At 48.2% G+C, this 15,887-nt stretch overlaps 1 protein-coding gene across 2 annotated transcripts in view; it reads left to right on the top strand.

Annotated features, from left to right (window-relative positions):
• The window catches only part of Spock1 (SPARC (osteonectin), cwcv and kazal like domains proteoglycan 1), a 472,211-nt gene that overhangs the window by 379,647 nt on the left and 76,677 nt on the right, over window positions 1-15,887 (top strand). For both annotated transcript variants that reach the window (XM_035441548.1, XM_035441547.1), the window contains one exon: window positions 14,407-14,521. In XM_035441548.1, coding sequence (XP_035297439.1) covers window positions 14,407-14,521 — 115 coding nt within the window. The remainder of the gene's footprint in view (window positions 1-14,406; window positions 14,522-15,887) is intronic.

Genomic DNA, 15,887 nt, shown 5'->3' with positions numbered 1-15,887 from the left:
TAGAGGTCAGATGCCTGTCTTGTGACAAGGAACCAATCAGAAGTTAGCTGGTGGCGCTATGCTTTACGACCCTGGGTGTGCTTTACGGACAAGCGCACAGCAATGACGTAGAGAGCATAGCAACCACCCTGGGAGGGCCTATGAGCCATAACAACCAGTTGACCAATCAACACAGGGCAAGCCCTCCAAGCCTGGAGGCACACCAATCATGAGCCTGTGCGTAAGCCTGTGCGTACCCCTAGACACTCCCCTTACGCTGCCCTATAAGATCTTTGGGGAGACCTTAGGAGCCGTCTTTTTCTAGCCGTCTGCCATGGCGGGTGGGTGAAAGACCCGAGCTAACATGGGGTTAGTTCGTTAAATTACAATAAAGCCTCGTGCAGTTTGCAGCAAGCTCTCGAATCCGCCTGGTGATTGGGGTGACCGCGAACCTGGCCTGAGACCCCGGATACTTGAGTTTTCGGGGGTCTAACACTCCCAGGCCCCCTGGTCTGGCTGGCTCATCTCTGCTCAGGTTCTGATAAGGATAGGATCAGTTCCCTTTGGGGGATAACTGTAATCAAAAGGAAGGCAGAGGCGACAGTGTTGTCTGCCCTCACCAGTCTCACACCTCGGCTCCATCATCAGAGAATGGACTCTTGCAAGGAGATTTTATTACTTAAATGTGTTTTTCACAGAGATGACGCCAAGCAAAGGAAACCCTCTTTGAGTTATATGCTTTTTCGTTCAGCACCAAGGGGTCTTTCATCTCTAAGCAATAAAATCAGGCAGTAGTTCAAAGTTTAAGCTACTGTTCCATTTTAAAAATATCACCTCAATCTTGTGGCATTTGGTCAAATGTCTGCTTTGGCATTTTTTTTGGTCACCTGTATCTCTGGTTTTATTTCTGCTGGCTCTGATGAACATATCCAGGGCTTTATCGGACAAGACATCTGGGGTGTGTTTTCTCCAGTTAAAGGAGGGGTGGGGTAGAGAAATAACACTGAAGGGCAGCTATAAAAAGCAAGGTGGAATAGGGCTGATAGTTATCTTGCAAAGGCCCAAGGTGAGATTTTAATGGCTGTTTTGACCTTGGTGGATGTTAGCGTGGGCCAGGAGTTGGTGGAAATGCTTGGTGGGCATTTGTTTTCTCATTCTTCAGAGTGCACTGAGGGCACTGGGATAGAAGCAACCTAGACTATCCTGTGAGAAGACTTTTCTCAGCTGCATGTCTTCTTTCTTACCTGTGGAGGTGCCGTGGGTAAGAGAAGGTAGAGTTTTTCAAGGCAGTGTTTCTCTGTAGTTTTGGAGTCTGTCCTGGAACTTTCTCTGTAGACCAGGCTGGCCTCAAACTCTCAGAGATCAGAGGTGGAGTTTTTAATCCAGAGACTCAGAGTCAAGGTACTAGCCCTGAGACCAAGAGCCAGGAGCTTTTGCCCTGTACTGCTCTGGATAACATGGTGCACAGGCTATACAAACAGAGAGAACCTGGGGCTGCCATTTGGAAGGTGCCCTGAGTCTGGAGTACAAGCTGCCCTACTGAGTATGTCAGCTAGACATGCAGGCTCCAGTCTCGGTGACTTGTTCCCAATGACAAAGTGTCCCTATCACCTGCCTTTCCCTAGTTCAGACCCAGGAAACAATGAGTTTGGAGTCTCAAAGAATCTATCATTGAGCCACCTTGTCACAGTTATAGGTGAAACGCTTCCTCCCTTCCTTGGCATTACTGATGTGGTCATACCACCCTTGCCTTTGATGATTGTAGCACTTAAAATGTTCTGGGCTTCCATCGTTTCTTCAATGTACTCACAGTTTCTTTGGCGATAGATGTGGCAGGTCTTTGGTGGATTCTCTTCCTTTGTTCACCCTTTCTTCAACTCAGCTACTAATTAAAAAAGGGCCTGCACCATGGCCACACGGTGTTCCATGACCACATGGTGTTCTAAGTGCCTTGAATGCTTATGGAAATGAATAGAGCCAGAACCGTGATCATGAGCAACCTAGAAACAGGGGTTATGACAGGACCCCTTCAGAAACACCCAGGAGAGGCTGCATCTCTGTGCCTTCCAGATGCAAAAAAAATGACATAAATCTGGGCAAATGCGTGTCCCCTTGGGTACATTTCACAGAGAGGCTTAGGGTGGGAGGGGGTCTGAGAAGAAGCCACAGGTGCTGGGTGAGCCGGGAGGCCAACAGTCATGAGCTTTGGACATGTGCTTTGGGATGCTAATAATCACCTCACTTAGCGGTTTGTCTGAGTTCTTCTGGACCTGACGGTGACTGACCTTAAGAGGGAAGGTTTGGGTTTGACTATGGCTTGTAAAGAAGAGCTTATAGTTTGGGACCTGCTTCAGGTAGAGTGGTGGGAGTGAAAGTTCAGACCTTGAAATTGTTTCTGGCCTGGGCCAACCAGAGTGTACCCAAATCTGGAGTCAGGAGATGAGGAGTGACTTGATTCAGGCATTTTAACTGGTGAAAGGAGCAGAAAACCCTTGTGGGATTGCTTGGCTGGCTGTTCGATGCCGGGTAAGAGCATCCATCTGTCCACCTACCTGCACAAAAATTTATCCGTCATGTTTTTATTTGGTGCCATATGTGAATTAAAAGGTGCTTTCAGTAAATTTATAAGGACATAGGTAAGAAAGTGCAGAGCACAGGAAACTCGGAGGTGGACATGTGTTCTGGAGTGTGGGGCTCCCTTCTGCGGGCTTCCTGGGGGATTATACAGCAAAGCACCATGGGCTTCCTGGGGGATTATACAGCAAAGCACCATGGGCTTCCTGGGGGATTATACAGCAAAGCACCAGCAGGAAGCTCCAGGGCCGTGGCTGACAGTCTTCGGTGCGCCACAGGAGGCCTGGATGGGGGCAGATGGATAGATGTGGGAAGCAGGTATCACCACCAGCCTTTTTTGCTGGGCTAAAAAGCTGTATAGAGGAAGAGGTTGGGGCGTGGGGAGTGGCTGTGAGCTGGGGTGGGCATCTCAAACAAATCTACGTTTAACAAGGAGGGAAAGAATGAAGGTGGGGCTGGTGGGAGACAGGGGACAGGATAAGTTACATTGTCTAACCCTGCCAGGAAACCTGCAGGCCAGGCTCTGCTCCAGCTGTCCTTTCTGCCTTCTTGAAGGCTGGCTGCAGGCAGGCAGCCGGGTTTGTCTTTATTTAGTGATAAGGAAGGAGGCTTGGAAGGGTTATGCAAATCACTTGGTTTCTCACCTTTGGTGGTTCCCTGGAGCTTGAAGTGTCAGATTCCCTTCTAGGCTCACTGCAAGAGGTGTAGACAGAGCCCTGGCAGACATCACCCTGACCGCCAGCCAGCATCACAGCTCTGCCTCAACCTGCCCTCCATTTCCCCTTGACTTCTGACTGTGGAGGACACTGCCCTGCAACCCACTGGCATCCCACCCATGAGGGCACGGCCATCTGGGAGAAGAGGGTCACATTCTCAGAAAATGAGGACGGGGATGGGAGAGATGGAATCCTCAGGCATTTATAGGCGCAGAGGGTTTATTTTAAGTATGGTGGGCACCCCAGAACACTGCCTTCCTTTTCTCCTGGAACTGTCAGGCCCTTACACCCCAGAGAGGTGAGAGACAGGTGGCTGATGTCCCGGTTTCTACTCTGCCTCTTACACCTCTAGGGTGTCCGGGGATTTCCCTTACTGTATCTCCTGTATTTCTTCCCACTTTCCTCCCTGCCTTTCCTCGGGAGCCTCCAATGTGACTTCTCTTCCTGTTCCTTCCTTTCTTCTGTCCTATTTGTTTCTCCTTTCTTGCCTTTCCTCCTCTCCTTTGTGACATGGAAGTGTTAGTCTTAACCTTCTCCCATTAACGATGGTTAATTAGTGAACTTCCAGCAAGCCCACAAAGACACATGTCAATCACCAGGGTTTATCAGCAAGTGTGGCTTTCTGAGGAGCATGCTGTTGGGCCCCAGTCAGCCTCACAGACCTTGCCCTATGAACCCAACTGTGTTCTCAGGCCCTGACTGGGCTTCTCTGGATTGCAGACTCCTGAAAATGCTCTTCCCAGAGAGTTCCCCTGGGATTATCAAAGGTTATCTGTTCCCCCAGAATAACTGTGGGACCTTCTGCATCAGAACGAGACAGAATTCTGGGTTAGCAATTCCTGGAACACAAGGGCAGGTATTCTTATCACCTGACGCTAGCCTATGGCAGACCAGCTCCATTCCTATTCCTCATAAGCAGTCAGAGTCGATGTCTTTGTCACCAGTGAGAAGCAGGGACTCCATGTGGCGTGGCAGGCAAGCACGAGGCCAGCTGCCAGCTGTTTCCTCTTTTTAACAGCTCGGTGTCTTAGCCTTCAGGGGGAACCTTGTGCCCCCCTTTCCCTTTCATCACTCTGACATCACCTCTCCTTTCTCTGCCTCTTTACTGAACCTTATAGATGCTCTGGGTGACTTTGGCAAAGCCCTGACCATCACAGGAGTCATAGAATACCATGGAGCCTTGTGTCAGGGCTCCTTATTCTATGCCATGAACGCAGTGACACACGGGTTATGTGATGCTTACCCTGCGGGCCAACATGTACTAAGCATGTGCTGTGTGCCAGGCTGCCAAAGGAGATGCCCCTTTCCCTTTAGAAGCAGACAGATAAACAGGAATGTCAGAATGGCATGGGGTGTAAGGTATTTGCCCAGGGTGCAGAGGCAGGGGCCTAGAGGAGGGAAACGGGAGCAGGTGGTGTACACTGAGGCAGTCCTGGCTCTGGGCTCACACTGGTTACCCCTGGGCTGCCATTCCTCTCTATTTCAGTGGCAGTTAAGTTTCTTCTCAGAGATCTTGTCCATTAGGGCTGGGAGAAAACCTGACCTTGATCAGCCTGTGGGCTTGCCCCTGCTGTGGGCTCCCAGCCTGGTCTGAAGCGATGGCTGGAGCAGGCATCCATGCCCAGCCAGCTCTGCACATGGGCTCTCCTTGTTCCTTCACGAGACATTTTCATCAAGCCCTTGCTATGCCTATGTGCTATTCTTGGTACCAAGAGGAAGCAGGCCTGGGAACTGCAAGCCCTTCTTCATCTGTTCTGTCCCCAAAATTCTAGATGGAGGAGACAGGCCGTATAAATTTAGAACTATGAATTATCTGTAGCCATCAGAGGTTTGCAGGCAGAGCAGGAACTGCCAGTGAGCGCCAGGAGGAAGGCCTACAAATTCAGAGGCCAGAACTGGGGCTGACTTCCGGGGGAGCAAATCTCTTTCCCCAGGTATGTCACACGGTGGGGTGACCACAGAGAGGCTGTGGGAGTTGATCCCAACCTTAGCCTGTTAAGGTGTCTCTGACCTCTGCCAGGGCAGTTGACAAAGTGTCATTTTGTTCTCAGGCCCCTTCATGTGGAGTCTAGCGTCTGTCATTAGCATCTCACATGTGAGACTCAGCACGCATTGTTTTCTTTTTTTTCCCCTACATTTTACAGTAACTTCCCTCAGTTTTTCACAGTTTGTGTATGAATAGGTTGAAATTTGCCCCCTCTCTTACTGATAAGAGTTTGCCAGGTCATTGACAGTATACCAAGACGGAGAGAGGTAAGGATGCTTCTAAAGACTGCAACTACACAGTCGACTGTCTTCTAGTCTCAGTTTCCCCATTTGTTACGGGAAAGAGTACCCCTGCAAGGTCTAAAATATGCAAGACCATGCACATGCATTTAGCCTTCGACCATGCCCTGCTTGCTTCCATCCATTAAAGATTTTATGTCTAGGGAAAGCCTCAATCGTTGCCTCTTTAACAGCGTATTGAAAGCCTGTTCTTTCCTTCGTAAGGGCTAGCCAGATCCTTGAAGCCTCAGCCAACAGGATCCAGTCACTGCTCATAAAGAGCTCGCCCCCTACTGGGGAACAGGAGCAAGGACAGCACTTGCTAGCTACAGTGGCTTGTGCTTGGGGCAGGCAGGCATGGATTCTGGGAAGAGTCTCTAGGACTAGGCAAGGCAGGTTGAAATTCCTTCCCAAGCTTTATCATTGCTGAGTAAACAAACAGCCTAAGACAGAATGAGGCAAACTCTGTCCACTGTCACCAAGATATGGAGGCTGCTAACACCCTCGCCTTTATGCCTTCCATGTACAACTGCATCGGTTCCCTCAGAGCACTTGGAAGCGGATTACAGACATTCTGATGAGTAACCCTGTTAAGGAAAGGGCTGTTATCTATGTGACTACCTTAGAAAGAATTAGCTATGGCACTCAGAGGGAAATAATTTCAAAGCATCCCCTAATAATGCAATTCCCATTAAAATCGTGAAAAAGTCTTTTATAGCTTTTTTTGTAGTTATTATTACCTAAGCGTTAAGGAGGCTCACCTATCATGTTTGTTTCTACTTGGTTCAAGCTTAGCAATTGTGGCTACAGTAGTTAAATAGTTTGAGATTTGTGTGTCTGAGTGTATCTTGCCTACATGTATAGAAGTGTGTGCCATGTGTGTACCTGGTGCAGGCAGAAGTCTGAAGAGCATGTCAGTCAGATCCCCTGGGATTAGAATTACAGATGGTTGGGAGCTTCCATGTGGGTGTTGGGAACTGAACTTGGGTCCTGTGCAAGAGCAACAAGTGCCCTTAACCACTAGGCCGTCTTGCCAGCCCCACTGGGCCACAGCGTTTTATAGAGGCGCTGGATTTTTCCTTTGGTAGCACATCAGCAAGTGCATGCCAAGCTGTTCCATTGTGGCACTGACTTGGCATCTCGGTCCCTCTATTAAGAGGTGACAGCTACATGTTTTATTGGAAATGTACCTTCTCTGTTGTGACTAAACCCTCTACGGGGTACACTCAGAGACTAACCACCTTCTGTGTGTCCTTAGTCCCCATGTACTTCCCCCACACACAGACTTTTCGAATTGAAAAAAAAAAAGAAAAAGAAAAAGAAAGTGAAAAAATGGCGACTTTCTAATTATGCCTTTTAAATTTGGCAGACATTTTTTTGTAAAGAAGAGCTTAGTAGCTTGGTTTCAGGTTTCAAGTTCTGCCTCTTTTTGCAAGTCTTAAATGTTACATGGGCAGAAGACAAGAGTCAACACACAGACAGATAAGACCCGTACCTGGGTCACACACAGCTCAACCATCAGTTTGATTGAAAGTGATACCAGTTGTTGGAAAGATGGTCGGTCTCCTGCCAGAGCCCAGGGCTTGAATGTCTGGGGGCTCTGTGGAAGAAGTCAGGTAGAAAAACAAGGGAGGGACCTTTGGATCCATTCAGAACCTTCCCAAACATGTATGAAGGTGTGCCTTCTTCTTGCAGTCAAAAACAAGCAAACAAACACTGAGACATCTGTTCTAGGCTCTAAGCCAGCAAGACAGAGGACTATCCCTAAGGCGTTTATGTAGCAGGGCAGGGAGAGACAGAGAATAGTTTGTGCACGTGTGTGTGTGTGTGTGTGTGTGTGTGTGTGTGTGTGTGTGTGTGCGCGCGCGCGCGCGCGCGTGTATTGGGGGGGTCTGGAATATTGTGTGGATGATCAGGAACTGAGCAGAGTAACAAAGTGAGTGGGGGAGAGAGCTGCAGGAAAGGGGAAGTGCAAAGGCCCTGGGGTAGCGGGATCTGACTCTGCTTGAGAAGGGGCATTGGGCTGGCACAGCTGGAGAGGAGAGCATCTGACTCCAGCCGGCAGCTGCCGCTGGCTCACTCACTTCATGCCCAATTATTAAAGCCAGCAAAGCCTGGGGATTATTTCCCTCCCTCTACTGTGACATGATTATGGGCGAATGAAAACAAATCAGAATTCATCAACTGTGAACAAAATTGTCAACTGTGAACCGTCAACAGTCTGGTTTAAAAATAGATGATAGGTTGATGAAATACAGTGGAGAAAGCAATTTAAATAAAATGTTAAAAATAATACCCCAAGCATGCGAGGCCCAGCCAAGAGTGTGGAGACCTGCGTGAGCAATGAACCAGAGAGAAGTTATTAGCTTTGCTTTACAAATCATAGGAGAGGAAGATTTACTGGCCATTTGCAGGAAACATTCACTCACACTGACGTACTAGTCTGTGTTATGCAAAATGGAAGAGAGGATTGGCTGGGAAACCTGCTAGCACACTTACCTTAAGTAGGTCAATGTTTTGAGCGCCTCCCCATGGTCATGCAGTGCTTCTTTCTCTGTTCCTTAGAGGGCTAGAAAGGCACTCATGTCCCAGCAGCTCCTGGGTCTAGCAGCTCCAGAGAGTTGTGTTTATATTTATTTGTGTGAACATGGAGGCTAGCCCACACTTACGTGACCTTACCCGACTTCCTAGTTTCTCAACTCATTTCCTGTGTAGAGTTAGAGCTAATTATTCATATTAACCCACTTCATTATAGAATCAATAGAAGACTCAAAATTTTCCTATGTCCACCACCACCACCACCGGGCATGAGACACAGCATGGCTGACTTCCCTTACACCCTGGGATTTGGTTTGTTTTGTTTGTTTTGTCTTGTTTCTTTCCAATAGACCTGTGCCATCTCTGCACAAAGATTTATGTTTTTAATCCCAAACTAGAGCATCTCCTTGTCCTGGAGTCTGTCTTCCTAAAACAGTGGCTGCATCGTGTATCAGTTAGCTTGGCTGTCACAGCGAAGAACTAGAAACTGAGCAGTGTAAATGAGAGCCTTTCATAGCCCTGGAGGCTGGATGTTTGAGATCAGACAACTAACAGTGGCTGGCTCATTCTGAAGCAGAGGGGCTGTTCTCTTGGTCTGTGGTGCCTCCGGGAATCTGAGGAAATCCTTGGTTTAGAGATACCCTTCACCTGTGTCCCATCACTTCATCCCTCCTGGGGTACTTCTGTGTCCCTGTGTCCCTTTCTTAATAAGGACACCAGTTACACTAGCTTCAGGCCTCCCCCAGCCTGCTTCTGTGGAGCCCCCAGTGTTAACTTAAAAAAGGGGGCCTAAGTTTGAGACTTATTTGGATACAGCTTGCATGTGGGATGGAGTTTGGGCCCTAGTGGGAGTTGTATGGCTTCCAGAGGGTGACTAGGGGTTCCCTACAGACAGATTGAGAGGGTCTTCTCTGCTATCTCCCCTTCAGGGGTGGACGGGGCTAGAAGAATGGTTCTCCTGTAGGCAGTACCCATTCAACCATTGTCCCAGTGAGTGTTTCCAGTCCCTCTCATGGAGAACTCTAGGCACACCTCCAGCTTTGGGCCATGTGAGCTGTAAGGAGTTGAGAGGCTCTTCAGTCCAGAGGATTTGCTTACACCCATTTCCTCTGTTTTATACTCAAAACCAATCCTTTTTTGTAAAGGGACAGACAAGTTATGCCCTACCCTTACTAGCCCCCAAGAAGGTCACATCGTCCCAGTCTTGTTTGGTTTTTGGCTCACCATGTTCTGACTGCCTGGATCTTCCCTCCCCACAGGGTGTGGTGTGTAGAGGCTGCTCCACCGGTTCCTCATGGCTTAGCAATCCTCATCCACGGTTACATCAGTTTTTAGCTCCTGCTTTGCACATGCTATAGAAAGGGTTCCCAGCCCTTACCATTCTGTCCTAAAGCAAGGAGGAAGGTGCTGAGGACTCCCTGTCTCCCTCCCCACATCTCCGCTGCAGACTCCTTCATTCTCTGCTGCTCCAGTCTCTATGGCCTCTTTCCCGAAGAGAAAAGCCCTGCTGCTATGTAGGTCTTGTGATTGCAGCTAAGCTGGGAACTGGATAAATCAAGGCTGCATCTGTTCAATTGGAGGAAGCCAGCATCTTGGGCTATGTACCTGTTTCTGGGGTGGGACAGCGGAAAGGCTTGCAGCAACCTCTTTCCCCTGGGCTCCCATTTTCATAGCAGGCCGGAACCAAGGGCACAGCATACCTGCCTGGTGATTATCCCTAAGCAGTACATGTGTTCACACTGTCCAGCCAGCTCCGTGCAGTCAGCCAGCTCCACCTCAGGGAGGGAGGTGAACACCTGCCTGCTGTTGAGGCCCCCAATGCCTTTGTAGAGCTCCTCAGCAGGAAGTCTTTCTCTCTGAGACTCACCAGGCACCTCTGAGTAAGGCAGCATGGAGATCTCCTTTTAGCCTCGTTATTGCCTCTGCCCCGGCAACACCCTGGTGCAGGAGAAGGGTTCCATTACATCTGGGTGGCTTACTGACTTACTTACTGGGAGATAGATTAGAAGAGCCTCCAGAAGGGAACATTTGTGAAATGCTCTCAAGCCTCTGCCCAGGTGGGGTTCAGGACCCCAGTTCAGAGCTTCCGGTGGTGGGGTCAGGGTGGGGGATGGGGGAATGGGGGATCCTCCACCATTTGGGACAGGGGGTCCCCACAGGTGAGCAACCTTTCAATGGGGCATCATGGCTCTGGGTTGGTTGCCACCTCCAGAGAACTCTGTACATTCTGTTCCCATTTCATTACAAAATGTATGATGCTTAATATGTGCATTCCTTATAGAAGGTGTTAGATCCAGGAGCAAGGTTAAAGAAGAGAGCTGCGTTAAAATGTGAAGCAAACATCACCCATTTCCGCTATGCTTCATCCGCCCTGCCCTGCCCTGTCCCCTAGGGAAGTCACCAGAGCTTAATGGCATTTGTCACATATCTGTTACGAATTTTTTACTATTTCTGTCTGTCTGTATATATGTATGTATAGCTCGTTTTGAATTTCTAAATTCAAACATTTTTAAGAAAATCAAATAAAATGGTGGGAGTACAGCCATTTAAAATTTCTTAAATTTATTTTTATTTTATGTATTTTGCATATATGAACTAATTGTTTTGTCTACATGTATGTGTATGTGCTATGAGACTAATTTGTGCCCATGGAAACCAAAAGAAGGCATCTAATCCCCTGGAACCAGAGTTACAGAAGGTTGTGAACTACCATGTGGGTGCTGGGACTTGAACCCAGGTCCTCTAGAAGAGCAGTCAGTGTTCTTACCTGCTGCATTCTCTCTCCAGACCTAGAATTACAGCCCTTTGAGCTTCACTCGCATGCCAAGTATTGTCCTAGAAGATAAAGTACCCTTGGACCTTGAATTTGACTGGTGCGGGTGAATACTGCTTTCTCATTGGCTTCTGTCTGGAATATAGAGAAGTGGCTGTCTCTGAAGATGGTTGCCAGGGGAACATGGGAAGGAAATGCTGCCACCCACCCAAGTAGGCTTGGTTGCAAAAGGTCTTGGCTGGGATTCCTGGTCAAGCAGGGCCACACAGGACACCCGTGTCTGGCTTCTGGGAGACAGGTAGACTAGGCTGACTGCCAGTCGCCGGGGCAGGCATGAGGCTGAGAGACACCTGCTGAATGTGGAGCTTCAGGACAGACAGAGAGACCTCAGAGTGGACGGGAGAAGAATGCAGGGTGGGACAAACAGCTGAGATGGAGTACCAGCGTGCTAACCTCCTCGTGTTGGCAGACTGGGACGCTCCAGGAGGGAACAGAGGTTTTACAGTTTGCAGAGTACACATTACTACTCTCTTCCTGCAGTTTGCTTATTGTTCTATTTCCTGAATACCTACTATGTGCCAGGCTTACTGTGGGTCACATCATGTCAGAGATAAGAGAGGAGGTGGGGCTTTCCCTGCCTGCTTTCTGGTCTAGAAGGAAGCCAGCTGGTCTCCCCACACACAGTGGCTAACAACAGCCCTGGGTAGCCTTCCGTCCTGCTCCTCTGCCTCCTGAGCCTCTGGCAGAAGAAACAGCTCTCTGTGGCATGTGGCATTTGCAAAGCTTGATGAGAGGTGCAGATGAAGTGATGAAACTGGTGGCTTGGGAAGTGTCTGCTGGGACCAAGTATGCTGCTGCTGATGCACCTCCCCTGCTGGCAGGACCATGGGCAGGGAAGGCAGGTGTGGGTCACAGGTCAAAGAGCAAGGCATAGGTTCCCCCTCTAGGAGGGTGGAGACTAGTAAGGGGAAATGCTTAAGTCTGTAACAGATGTAAGCAGTAAGTTACAAAACTACCGTGAAAAGGTCTTACGAGGAACTTCAGGAAAGATTTAAACTTTTTAAAATAAATTTACACATAAAAGAATATTTTTGCCTAAATAATATTTAGAGAGTCTGTTTAAAAACTAGTTCGTAATCCTCCAATCTGAAACTTGGGGTCATTATAGAAACCCAGCCCAGAGGAGGAAGAGGAGGAGATGGAGGAAGACAGAGACAGCTGGCCACAGTGCTCTCCACTCAGCTGTACACATGCCATTGATGAGGCCTAGTTTTTGTCAACTTGACAAAGCTAGAGTTCCCCTAGGAAGAGAGAGCCTCAAGTGAGGCTTCCATCAGAGTGGCCTGTGGGCCAGTTTGTTCAGTAATTTCTTGATTAATGTTTAATGTAGGAGTGTCTAGTCCACCTTGAGTGGTGTACACTCCTGGGCAAGCCATGGGGAGCAAAGCTATGTGCAGTGTTCCTCATGGTCTCTGCTTCAGCTCCTGCCTCCAGGTTCCTGCCTTGGCTTCCCTTCACGATGCAGAAATCAAACTAGGGCACAGTGCTGTTTGAAGAGAGCATTGACACAGGTGGCCTTTGGCTTTCCCAACCTGCTGCCTGCAGGGTCATCCCATATCCAGATGTCTTTTTGCTCTGGCTGTATATACTCACTAAGTTAGCCTTACCATGTATAGTCCTGTCCACTTGGCTTTTCATGAATATGCTTTCATTTAATTCCAAAGTCAGGCCAAGTGATGTTTGATGCCTGGGGCTGGCTTCATTTCACAAAGTGCCCCTGTCCTGTGACCACACTGGTCACATGCCAGTCAATTCAGGATGATGTATAGAAGGGAGCTTTGCATGGAGATGGAGCTGGCTCTCTGTACTCTTGCTCTGCCATTGCTCCTTGGGTGGGTGACAGCTGGAGCTGTAACCAGTGATTTTAGGAACTTTAGAGCTGGCTGTAAAGCACTGTTCCCCTGGGTTTGTAGTTAGTCTGGGGACTGAACATCTCATTCTCTCACATTGAGCTCTTGTCCACCTGTTCTCCAGTGAGTTGCTTTGCAAATGCTGGTGGCTTCTTAAGGGATGATGATTTATGTTTTCTAAGGCAGGGACTCTATCTGCTCTTCCTTTCTCTTGAATGGTTCCCCACGGCCCCTGATAAGAGATGCATGCTGAGTGGGCGCACAAGTTCCATCTATCGCTCTGTCTTTGAACCTCCACCAGGTTGCCATGCCCTGGGCATTGGCAGGAGACTGATTATATGCAAGCCTTGATCCTGAGAAATTGACAGGCAGAGAGGGAGGAAAGTCAGATAACACATCTGGGCCAAAGGCAAAGGTGCAGAATCAGCCACACTCGGTACAATTTCAGTGCTCTGAACCCCAAGTCACATGACCCAAACTATCTCAGGACCCTGCAGGGCTCAGCTCTGAAGCCAGACAAGCATTTGGCTGAGTGCTGAGGCCATTTATGAGTTGTTTAACCTAGGAGAGCTTCAATTTCTTTTTTTATGATATGGAAGTAGTAACGTGGTGCCCACTGTGGTCTAGGACACCTGTAAATCCCTTCTCTCTCTCCTACTTGTGTTTCGAGACTGATGAGACTTAAATGTAAACAGTTAGGAGAAAGGGTCCCAAAAGCCACCATTGCTGCCGATTAAGGATGACAGGAGGCTGTGCCTTAGGAACCTCTAACATTGAATCCCAGAATTAGGTAAATATTTCCATCTCGTCCCATGCTAGTTATAGGAGGGCTCCAGCCCATAGATTAGTGTAGACTTCTAGTTCCAGACAGGGGAAGCACCAGCTTTCATTGGGCATCGTTCAAGAGGAAGGGGCCAGGTGCCTTAGACACACCATCCAGACCTGGAATGAAGGTGGCTGTGCTTTGTCCCTCATAGGCTGGGATGTGGAATGTACAGTCTCCCACTGAGGATGCTATTTTTGGAGCGTCTAGACACTCTAAGAAATGGAAGCTAGTTGGATAAAGTGAGCCAGTCAGGAAATGTCCATGCAGCCTGTGTCCTACGTCCTGTCCTGGGCTCCCACTCCTCTTTCTGCCTACCATCACAGCCTCCCACCATGATGGGAATGAGGCGACGAGCAAAACAAATCTTCCTTCTTTGTAAGTTGTTTATGACCAGCATCTGTCACCATAATGAGAGAGCTGGTTACCAAGAATGTTCTCAAGCATTTCCTCCATGTGGGAGGATTTTTGAGGAGGAAGCCTTCAGAGCTGACGTGGGAGGGCTTCATGGTCATATAGAACTCCACATGCATTACATTTCAGATCATCATTGTATTTTATAAATGATGACAGTTGAGCCTCCTGTTAATTAAAAGTAGCTTTCCAGTGCTTTCCGCTGTGTTTTGGGAGTTATCTGGCACATTTTGAAGAAAACGAAAGACCAATCCCAAGTTAGAGTTCTGAAAGCCAGACAGGGCAAGCCTCTCCCTTCTCCATCGTTGTCTCCTTGGAGCCATGGTGCCAGCCACTTCCCAGAAAGCCAAGCAGGAGTCTGTGCTACCTGTGTTCTGATGGTCTGTCCTTGCTCTCTCTCTCTCTCTCTTACAGTGCAAACTGGAATTCCATGCTTGTTCCACAGGCAAAAGCCTCAGCTCCCTCTGCGATGGGCCCTGTCCGTGTCTGCCTGAGCCTGAGCCACCGAAACCCAAGGCAGAAAAGAGTGGTGAGTGGACAGGGTTCATGGGGTCAGGGCAGGCTTGCATGGTTAAGCCTGTCTCATTTGCCAGGAGTCAAGCTTGTGACAGAGCTGTTTAGGCCCATGAAGGGAATATGAGCTGACTTGGCAAGTAAGCTCTACCATTAAAGAGAAAAAGAAGAGCAGAGAGGCTTTTAAAACAAATCTGTTAGACCAAGGTGTGTGCTGGCATCTTTTAGATGGTAGTTTAGCTCTGCCATGGGCGGAAGGTTTTCAGCATCTAAGACCATGGCCTGCCCTTGGGTTTATTTATCTTTCTCCAATTGCAAACTCTAGAATTCTTTGAACCTCTCAAAACCAAACATCACAGAAATGAGAGAGAGCATGGCAGAGGAGAGTTTTCCCCTTAAGCATTTCTTTATCAATACATTCTCCTGGAGCACAGCATAAAGCCAAGGGACAGATGGAAGAGAGCAGCTCCCTGGGACCATTGTTTCTAGTCCAGAGTTGGGAGGGCTGGGACACTGGGGTTTCTTGGGATGTTTTCTAATGGAGAAATAATATGGCCCATTGGCCATTGCCCCTTTCTGAAATCCAAGTTTGAATTTTCCTTTAGTGACACTGGTGGTTGTTCTTAGCTGTGATTGGCTGGTTCATAGAAAGCCCTGTATATGCATGCATGCCAAAGTACATGTGTGTATGTGAACATGTGTCTCCCAAAGCTAGAAGCTTCCTGTGATTAAGGAAATGAACAAGATGAGAGATAATACAACTTTTATTTACCACATGGTCTCTGCTAAGGCAAGTTGATAAAGACTTCAAGTCCTAGTCTGGGAAGCTCCACTTCAGAAATCTTACAAGCTCTCTGGGAAGTTTAGTCAGAAGAGCAAAACAGATCATGAAACATTGTGATTATAAGTAATCAACAAAGATTACTAACAATTTCCCACTAGCCAATCTCATCACATGAAATTTATTTACATAATTGTATTAAGGAAACTTAGATATAATGTATGATACCTCATTGTATTTTGGTGAGAAAGCCCAAGGCCATCCTGTTAAAGTTGTAGGTATTGAAGATGTCAGCTGGGGAAGTCAGACCCTTTTTATTTCAAGTCCTCCACCTCACCAATAAAAGAACTTGGAGGTTGAGCACAAAAGCCCAGCATGAAAAGCTAATTTAGGAAGTGAGAGTGTGTGAGAAAGCAAAAGTATGCACGGGGGGGGGGGGGCTAGTAGCATGGGTGGCTTCGTGAGTGAGGCCCACACTGAGGCCCACACTGGGACCATTAGGGTGCTCCTCACATGGGTCAGAGGATGCTCGGCGTGGAGGATTTCCTTTAGGGTGGTGTGATTTCATCATTTCTCCCTTTGATGTGGATCAGATCCTAGG

This window comes from Cricetulus griseus, chromosome 3 (assembly GCF_003668045.3).
Source record: "Cricetulus griseus strain 17A/GY chromosome 3, alternate assembly CriGri-PICRH-1.0, whole genome shotgun sequence".
NCBI lineage: Eukaryota > Metazoa > Chordata > Mammalia > Rodentia > Cricetidae > Cricetulus > Cricetulus griseus.
The sequence above is the reverse complement of the archived record's forward strand: the minus strand, read 5'-3'. Positions and strand labels throughout refer to the sequence as shown.